Source organism: Propithecus coquereli, unplaced genomic scaffold (assembly GCF_000956105.1).
Source record: "Propithecus coquereli isolate 6110/MARCELLA unplaced genomic scaffold, Pcoq_1.0 Scaffold677, whole genome shotgun sequence".
NCBI classification, from domain to species: Eukaryota; Metazoa; Chordata; class Mammalia; order Primates; family Indriidae; genus Propithecus; species Propithecus coquereli.
The window spans coordinates 605,139-615,558 of record NW_012152807.1 but is presented as its reverse complement, the minus strand read 5'-3'; the positions used below and the strand labels follow the sequence as shown (position 1 = coordinate 615,558).

At 40.2% G+C, this 10,420-nt stretch overlaps 1 protein-coding gene across 1 annotated transcript in view; it reads left to right on the top strand.

Annotated features, from left to right (window-relative positions):
• The first annotated feature begins 2,796 nt into the window (after positions 1 to 2,796).
• The window catches only part of KCNIP4 (Kv channel interacting protein 4), a 239,841-nt gene continuing 232,217 nt past the window's right edge, over positions 2,797 to 10,420 (top strand). The window contains exon 1 of the mRNA XM_012660758.1: positions 2,797 to 2,985. Within this exon, the coding sequence (XP_012516212.1) occupies positions 2,874 to 2,985 (112 nt within the window). The 5' untranslated portion in view covers positions 2,797 to 2,873. The remainder of the gene's footprint in view (positions 2,986 to 10,420) is intronic.

Sequence of the window (10,420 nt, the reverse complement as noted above, 5' to 3'; positions counted from 1 at the left end):
AGACCCACATTTAAATCCAAGTTCTGCTAAGTACAAATTGCACTCCTTGTGTATACAAATACCCGTCCCCTCCTCCCGCCGCCCTTCCCGTGGTACAGATGATTAGGTTAGGTGTGTTGCCCTTGGTTCCCCCCCCAACTGAAGTCCCTGTTTCAAATATGTCCGTCCTTCGGGTAGTGTTTTCCAACTCTCTGACCCCTCTCTGTACTTTGTTTCCAACTACAATATGGTATTATGTAAGATTGAAAGGCAAGTTTACATTTGACTCAACCGAATTAATTTCTGTAATTTTTTTTAAACTTTGGACTTTGCATAGCTAAATCTTGGTGGGAATTTCAGAGAATGGTTACTTAAAACATTTCTTTTCCCATCAACTGCTAAAATCTACTTCACCTCCACAAGCTTTCTGATATAACTGAAAACAAAACGTTTGGATGGATGGATGGGTGGTTGGGTGCATAAATACAAAGATATATCTCATAAATATATTATCCAAAACAAAAAGCACCATTATCAGGTGCTTGGTGGCCCAAGTGTATTTCTGGTTCCCGGAGGAGAAAAACAGCCTTGTGGGCTGGGCTGTTCAGCAAGTCTTCATGGGAAGAAGATTGGAATTAGACCTTGGAGCAGGAGAGACAACCAGGGAAGAGCAAAGTCACTTCCTCCAAGGAGACTCTGCAGAGCCTCTAAAGAGTTGATACTTCCAACATAATCCCACAGCTACCATGTACTAAGCAGGGACATCAGGGACTGGGCTAAACTCCCCACAGGCTCAGTAAATTCTTATATCAGCCATAAAAAGGAGGCAGTAGCATTCCTATTTTAAACTGAGAAAGCTGAGACTCAGAGATGGAGCAGTTTCCCCAAGATCACACAGCAAGCAAGAGACAGACCAGGATTTAACCCAGGTCTACCTACCCCAGAGCTTAATTATGGCATGCTACTTCCATGATACAGGCTACCATTATTGATGGTCACCCTCCCTGTAAGTCTCCTTCCTGTCACCACCACCAAACCTTCACCAAGTGGAGCTGATTTTCCCTCCCAGTGTACCCACTGTACCTTGCAGAGACATCTGCTTAAGTGCCAGTGCATTTACTTATTGGTCACATTCCACTTCATGCCTGCCTCCCTTATTAAACTGTGAGCCCCCCAAAGGGTAGGGTTGGGCATTTTTCAGCATTTTATCATCCATGTACCATTCATAGCTCATAGCAGCAGCTTCATTAATGTTCACGAACAAATGAATGAATGAATGCCTATTGCCTTCCAGGCATTATGACCACAGCTTGGCAAGTAAATTAACCTCTTTATGTTTTCGTTTCCTTGTCTATAAAATGAAGATGCTTATAATATCTACCACACAGAGCTGTGGGGATGGGTCATTGTTGATAAATCACTATAATATTGATGAGCACATAGTAAATGCTTAGTAAATGTTGACTATTATTTTGACCACATTTAATCCCCACAATTTCCTTTAAATGGAGAACTTTAGATGAAATATTATAATCTCGACTTCACAGGAAAGGAACTGTTTTCATAGTGGTTAAATGTCTTGCAGAAGATCACAAAACGAATAAGAAGCAGACCTGAATGTGCCCCAGGCATCTGAGATGTTACTCATAAGCCCTTATGTTTCACAGTGAGTTCCACGTGCTAAAAACTCTTTGACACACAGAATCCCAGTGGAGTCTCTACATCTCCGTTGTCAGGTTCGGCTTCGGCAGAGTAGAGATCACCAGCAGGGTGATTAAGCCACTGTGGTCCCGGCATAGCCCAGAGTCTGTGACCATGCCCACAAGGCTGCCCTGCCACGCGGAGTGGCCTGAGGACAGCACCACCCCACACCTCCCAGTAGATAAGAGTCACCTGCACTTCTCCTTTAACAGCACAGACTCCAGGCTCCTTTGAATGCACTCTCCACAACAGAGTGTTTTTTACAAGCACCCCAGGTCGTTTTTATTATCAGGGAAGTTTGTGAAACGTTGCTTTGAGAGAGGCTGAGGCTGGACTTTAAAGGCAGTAGTGGTACCCACCCTCCAGGGGGCAGTTACACAACATCCAAGTTCTCACAAGGTGCTGCTCTGCCCCGCCCTCCATCTGTGTTTGTAAATTCAAGGACTAAATCAATCCCCCTAGTAACGTCCCCCACCTGTCAGCAGACCAGAACAGCAAGTGCAGTGGCAGGGGGCAGCTTGACAAAGTCACTTAATCGTTGATCTTTCACTCTGGCCCTTTTTCCCTAGAAAAGCTGCCCATGATCTTCCACGAGGGCTTTTTGAAGGGGCTGTAAGCACCCGCCACCAGAACTGATTTGCTTTCCTGGCATCCAGAGAGGGGGCTGAAATTTCTCCCGGAGGAGGCTCTGGGAGGAGAGAGCAGCTGCTAAGGCAAAAAGGGGGCATTCGCAAGCTTCCCAGGCAGCAAACTAGCGCGCAGACAGACCTGCCTCTCAGCCTCGCGTCCTCAGCGCGAGGAGCGCCACCGTGCTCTCCAGGGCAAGTTTCCTGGGAGTGTCCCTGCTCTCCATGGACATTGCAAAGTCTCCAGTTCTCCCACAGATGTGTCCCTCTCAGCTCTGAAGTCGAAATACTAGCCCGCTGGCTGCAGCGCAGAGTCAAGAGGTCGGTGCGCTGTGGTTGGGGGGAGCCCTGCCAAGCAAATGCCAGGATCAGCATGAGAGGCTGGACTTTAGCCCAGGTCTTTCCTCACCCCGGGGGGCTGCCTGCTTTGCAGGGTGCATCTGCCGGGAGCTGCTCACTTTCCCCCCTTGCAAGTCTTTGTTCCAAGCCGGAGGCTGCTCCGATTCTCAATTAGCTCCCTCCGCTCCAAAGGGGTCCGGAGGCTGGGATGCTCTGCCAGCTTGGAGGATGTTGACTCTGGAGTGGGAGTCGGAAGGACTGCAAACAGTGGGTATTGTTGTGATTATATGTGCATCTCTGAAGCTGCTTCATTTGCTGGGACTGATTGATTTTTCGGAAGGTAAAGTGGTCGCTCCCAGTCTGTGCTGTTGGTCAGGTCTGGTTCAGAACTGGATACAGATGCTGCAAAAGTTGAGAAGGCTTAATACCCAAAGTGAAAGTTTTAAAATATGCATGCTTGACATAGAGCAACTGAGCGACTGGACAGTTCATTTCGGTTTACCTAGATATTTGACACTGGAAGGGAAGGGATATTGTATCATTTTCTTTCTGTTTGAAACCTATTTGGGTTTATGGTGTTTTCGTGGGTTAAATATGTTTCCAAGGTGGGGAGTTAGGATTCTCTCCTATGGGGTGATAATACAGTTTGGTTTTGGGTTGTCAAGTTCATAGTGGCTGCCAGGCTCTAATGTCATTAGTAATTCCATCCTCTGGAAAAGTATTTCGATTTGTGAGGAATATATCTGTGTGTGCCTCATTAGTTAGGAGGTATAGGGGTGGAGCCGGGTTGTTGATTATGATATAAAATGGGTAAGCTTTTGGTATAAAATTGAGTTAGTGAGTGCTCAGCAAAATAGGTATTTTGAACACTTAATTTGCAAAAGTGTTTCATTTACATTCCCCAAAGAGCCTCTTTGCTCATCTGTCTCATGAGGGGGAACCCATATATAACCACAGCACTGTTGCTACAAATAAATAATATATCCATCTAATATAAATTTTACTTTTGCTGTCCAAAATGAATTTTGTTATTCAGAGATTGGAGAGTTAAAAAAAAGTTGATGAACTTTGCTATAACTATTTGAAAATATATATGTATGTGACACACACATGCAAACATACACACTTTCATGAAATAATGTTTTTACCAAATAACATACTTTGAATCATTTAAATCTGAATCGTTTGATGTCAATTCTACATCCAAGTTTTCCTTTCTTCACAAGTGAAAGAACAAAGTCCCTAAGATACTTGCTAATATTTCTTCCAGATAAGAATATGATCTTTTATTGCTGAGTTGTATTTACTTCCCAAGCTTTGTGTAATCCGGGGAGATGGAAATATTTAAACTTGCCTACGCTTTGCATAATCTTTCTAACTACAAGAGCTAAGACCTGTTAGCTAAGATGACATCATCCCAAACTACATCTAGTATACAGGTTGTTTCTGTTAATACGTTAATATAATGGTCAATATATCTTATTTTCAGAAAGTTCTTTTCTTCTACAAAAAAGGTTTGTTAGGTTGTAACTGTTTCCAACATAACATAAGAAATTCTCATATAATTTCCATATCTTCATTAATGTATTCTCAATCTATGACAAGCTCTGCTTGGGCACAATAAAAATAATACTGCAATGACATTAAAACTTCAGAAATTAGGTTTTCCTCCATTTTCTCATACTACAGAATAATTTTATTTAACCCCTGAAGTAAAACAATGCATAAGCAAGCTTCTCCAATGTTACACAACAATCTAGCATTCTCCTGAGATTTCTGCCTCAATGAACTAATGTTGGTGTCTTAATGAAATACAAATAAGATAACTTCAATTTCTATGATTGGAATGATTTGCTTCTGTTTTATTTCATCACCATATCGGTTTTTGTTCTGTGGACTTGGCTGAGCCATAACTCCCAACTCTAACACACTATACTCAAGGTAGTTTGGTTGCAGAGCGGGGTTCTGAAGGAGAACCACTACAGAGCATTTGAGGAAGTCAACTTTCACAGCACTATGAGGACAGTGCACAGTTCTTTTATTGCCAATTTTGATGACGTAGAAATTCAGAGTCAAAAGTCTCAAGTTTAAGACCCCTGGCAATGACTCAGTTTTTATTCTTCAAGTTCTGTTTTATTCCACGTAAAGTTGAAGGTTTTCAGGTTCAAATTTCAAATTTGAGTTCCAATAATATGAAAAGTAGAATTGTAAACCTGACTCCCTCCAACTAGAATTACAGAATTTTGAGCCGATCTGAAATGTCTTCCTTGGGATGGATAACCAAATGATATCCCTAGCCATATATGAATCTATGTTTCCATACACACACATATGTAGATGTGCCCACATGCTTATACATACTATGTGAAATATCCAGGAAGCTGAGGAAACTTTTGATTCAATGTAGAAGCTTTGATCATGTCAAACACAAGGATGCAGGTTACCACCATACATGAGGTATTTACTTAATGAGGTAGTCCTTTTTCCTTCTGAAATACATGTTCGGAAGTGCTGTTCTAGTACAACTCTCTCATTAGACACAAGTGACAACTGCAACCCAGAGAGGTTAACTGATCTGTCACAGGCGAAACTAACCGGGGGCAGAGGCAGAACGAAAACCAAAAATTACCGAATCGATCCCATCCAGTGCTTTTTCTACTACAACACACTTTTCTTTTACAAATCTTCCCTAATATTGGGAAAGGGAATAGATGAAAACACACATGGGAAATTTTCTGAATTCTTGAATCTTGTCCTGAACTGGCTATTAATACCATGTGAAGTATCTGAGGGAAATATATATATAGGAAATATGATCACACAATAGCCGTATAATTTCCACAAAGCTTTGACTCCAACCCAAGCATGAGACATAAGCAAGCTAAGCCAGACCACTGACCTTTATCATAAATTAGAGGCAGGATTAGGACAAAAGCAAACTAAATGGTCCCTTTCTCTAAGGTCTGCACTGAATTTTGACCATATGTGACTCATATTCAATCACGATGAATGTCCAGTCCAAGCAAAGTTCAACAATGAAGCCCAATAAGGACTTGAGAATTCTGGCCTAGGCCTCCTGCCTATGTTTTCTCAGACTATGACGGTTTGTAAGCAGAAACAGAACTTGGGACTTTTTGATCACCAGCCAAGTAGAGGATCAAGAGAAAAGACAGCTAAAGTGAAAACCACACAAAAAAATTAGGTCATTGGAGCCGTCCTTCTTTCTAGCTACAAATAATAAAGGCTAGCAAAGGTTATCCCAATGTAGATTACTAAAAATTACTCTGAGATTGAGCCACCTGGAAAATATGACCCCATAGTAAGCTGGGTAATTAGACTTTTTTTCTTTTTTCTTTTTTTCTGGTGGAGAAGTAAAGATGATAAGCCCCGAACAGAAGCTTAAGCTTCTTTTAGGCAACAATGAGCTTATGTGCTGTCCTCAGAAGGAAATGATACTTCAATACTTCAATGGCCCCATCGTGGAGTATTTTCTCCAGTGTGATTTTGTGCATCAATTAATTTACAAAGTACTTCTGAGTCTACATGAATGAGAGAGCCTATTTGAGATAAAGTGATGTTATCCTGGTATTATCTCTAATGTTGGTGAGCATTAGCCATGGATAGAAAGGGGTTAAGAGAAACAATTCTACCATTTAAATTAATTTACAATTTTGATAAAGTCTTATTTTTTAAAAAATTCTCTTTTAATTGAAATTCATGACTTAAGAGCAAAAGCAATTTGTACAAAGGATTAAAATGACTAATGAGATTTTAGTGGGATGATTTGAGGCTTTGCACATATCCAGTCATCAGTAAGGGGAACAAGAAAAAACGCTCCGGAGATTAATCTCATCATTCCATAGTATGTAATATTAAAATAAAATAAAAATAATAATGAAAATGCTCACAAGATTAATCTCATCATTTCATAGTGTATAATATTAGCATGTAATATTATCTTATTGAATTCTAATGCATTCGGAGTCTTCTGTTGAGTATTGACTGAGATGATGGGAAGGTGCAAGATGAACATTAAAGGAAAGTACCCTCAGTAAGCTTACATTCTAGTAAGGAGAATAATTACCAAACAAGACAGAGGAAATAATGCTGCCCATAGACCCACGCAATGGCCTGTGGAGGCATAGGTGGAGTGATATATTCTAGAAAGGGGTCCAAGGAAGATTTTGTGGAGAAAACAACAATTGTATAGTATCTTGGAGTGTGAGAAGCATTTCCTAAATTGGAGAATTGAGGAGAGGATTCCAGGCTGAGCAAAGAGTTTTAGCCGTGACCCTAATCACTGACAGTGAGTGGCTTGCATGGATATGGGCCGTGAATCCGGTATGGCTTGTAGCACGTGGGTCTCAGAACATTAAAATGAAAGATTTGGCTGGACAGGTTACTTGGGCTTCGATACTGGGAGTGCACACTTATTCCCTGACCATTGAAAAGCTATTGACTCAAAGTCTTCAACTTTGGGGGAACAGATGGGACAGATCCATGTTTTAGGTAGATCAACCTAGGAGTAGGTGAAGATGAGTTCAGAGGTAAGTGAGTAGAAACAGAGACACTAGTTATACTTCTATAGCAATTCAGATGAGGACAAAAATCCATAGAATTCCTTCCTCAATAAAATACTTAGCATGAACTGCCAGTTTCCAGCTTTGCCAGAAATTCTCATTTAATATGATATCCATGGCTTGAAGCTGTTCTGAAACAATATAATCGTATTTTATTGCAGAGTAACATCGTTTGGTTTTAAATATCTTTCTTATGAGAAAAGAAATAAATGTGGGGAACGCAGAGGTCGTAGCTATAGATATAGTAGCTCCATTTGTGATAGGAACTTAAAAATTTTGCTAGATTTATCTGACATCTTGAGAGGTCTTTAATTATTTTGAACTTTTTATTTTGGAAATTTTACAAATATAGAAAATGATATAATGAACTGCCATGGATCCATCAACTAGCTCCAATAATTACCAATACTTTGCTGCTTATTTTCAGCAATGGCTTGCATTTAATAAATATTAATATTTTTTGATTGTCTACAATATGCCAGGCACTACACTAGGCTCCAGGATATAGAGATGAATTAAAGATAATCATTATCCTCAAGAAATTCTCAGTTGTGTGCGGGGAAAGAAAATACAAACAAATAAAATGTAATGTATCATGGTAAATAGACCAATATAAGTAAGTTCATAAAGAATGTAAAGGAATTAAGTTCAAACGAAGGAGACAGAAGCAATCATAGATGACTTCATGGTGGAGGTGACCTCTAAACTGGGTTTTTATGAGTGAAGAGAAGTTTGTCAAATTAATATGCAAGAAAGGTGCTTATGCAAGTACTATGTGTAAAACACTGGGTGAGATAACACCATGCACAAACACAGGAATACCATGTGGAATTCCTGGAACAACAACAATGACAAAAGTGCAAGACGAGGTGACATGATTTTATTTCTTCTCCTTGATTATACAATTATCTTTGCTGTTTAGCCAAGTGCTTGGTATATAGAACATACTAATGAAAATTATGGCATAAATATCATTTACTTCCATACAGTAATAGTGCCAGTGTAATTATACCCCATAATTGGGAACCTCCAGTGACGCTTTCAAGTTTCCATGGTAGCCTGAAGAAAGTTGATTCGTTGATTAAAATTTTTATTATTTTTTTCTGTTAATGAGATTTTACATCAAAAGCCCCCCACATGGTAGAGATACCCACATACCAAAAGCATCTGGGGCTGCTGTTCATTAGAACACCTGACCTGGGAAATAATTTCAATTGAGACATCCAGCAGTGAGCTGCAGAAGCCCAGCTGAGATGGGCCTTGGTTTGGCTGGGACAGCAGCCCTTTCAATGCTATAACTGGAAAAAAAAGTTTAGATTTATAACTAAAATTTAACAAACTTGCATGAAGTACCCACTGTGTGGAAAGGAGCAGAGGATAGTATGAGTGTTTTACTGTACTTAAGAAGTTTTCAAATTGTTTAGAGGCCAAACAGTTCATGAATAACTAATCCAAGATGAAAACATCTGATGAGAGGAAGGAAGGCCTTTAGAAAACTCAAAGAGAAGAGCCATCCCATCCAGCTGGAAGATTTCTGGGAAGGCAGAATGAAGATGGTGACATTTCAAATCTCAAAAGTTGAGGGATCAAAAGACTTTGACAGGTAGAGACTGGAAACTAAAAATAGAAGTTTGAACTATATTTTAAAAAGACAGGCAGTTTCTTGAAATCAATTTTGTAATCACATTATCACTAAAAGGTCCATTAATTTATTTAAAATACTGTCTGCTAAGACCTAGAATGTGCCTGGTACTGATTTTGAGAGGGACTATCCTTATCCAGTTTTACTTCCTTAGGGAACCTGGCCCTCATCCCATCTTGGAGAGGAGAGTCATAATTTTAGCTGAGGTGTAGGAGGTAGAGAAGAGGGGGAAGAGAAGAGGGGCTTATACCTGTCATGCCCTCCACCCAAAATCCTCAGGGAAACACACCTGTGGTTGACTAATTTATGTTCATTACTCAATTCAGAGAGAGACAGAGTACACACCATGGGGAAATGTGGAGTGTCTTAGTGAGGGAGTGTTAGACAGGGCTTATTACAGGGTCTGAGCTTGTTTTAGGTGATTTTAGAGAGGGTTTAAGGAAGCAGGGCACTGATCTGGACTGGATGCTGTCAGGAAGCCAGAGTATCTTGTAATTGTATCTACAAATAATAAAGACTAGAAGCAGCAGTTACTCATATCAGCTGGGATATGGGGATATTTGATCATTTTTGTGATTTAAAGATCATGTTTGCCTCTGTTGAAGCATGATTGGAGAGTGGGCTTCTTTTTGTATTGATTAATCTTGGATCCAGAGTGGTCTTGTCTGATGTTGATATTCTGTGAAATTATTTATATTCAACAAGAAAACAGCAAGACCTAGCTAATAAGCCAGCTTGGCTCATTTTGGATGCCAGGGGATGCTTATCTCCTTCTCATACGTGATCAGGAAGAGAGCAGAGTAAGATGAAGGGGGAGGAGTGTAGGCCAGATAGCAGACAGATCTGAGTTTAAATCTTAATTCAGTAACTGTTAACAAGTTACTTAATCCTCTTGAGCTCCAATTCCCTTTTCTGTAAAATGGTGCTAATAATCCCAATCTTTCAAGATTATTATAGGGAATACAAAAATATAAGTGGGATCTCTAGCTTCATGCTTCATCCACAAATGGGAACCCATAAATGTCATTCTTGTAGTGATGTTGAAATGACAGGTGCCATGTTCCAATCCCTTGAATTAGAATAGTGGATCTCAAACTTTAGAACGCTTCAGAATCTCCTAGATGGCCTGTTAGTTGCAGTTTGGTGGGCCCCCACCCTCAGAGTTTCAGATTCAATAGATCTGGGATTGGGATCCGAAAATTTTCATTTCCCGTGAGTTCTTACTTGAGGCTCATGCTGCTGGTCCAGAGGCCAAACTTGGAGAATCCCGGAGTTAGGCAGTAAGTACAAAGGGCCAAACCCACAATATCTGCAAAATGTTCCTCACTGAGTTGTTTGGCACCTGCTGGGTTTTATTCTAGTGCAATGGTCACCCGGCTTTTTCTACTGTAAATATTTCAGACTTTGTGGGCCATGCAGTCTGTCACAAGTATTCAACTCTGTTGTACCACAAAAGCGGTCGTAGATAATACATAAGCAAATGGGTGTGGCCATATTCTAATAAAACATTATGGATGCTCAAATTTGAATACAACTTAAATGTGTCACAAACT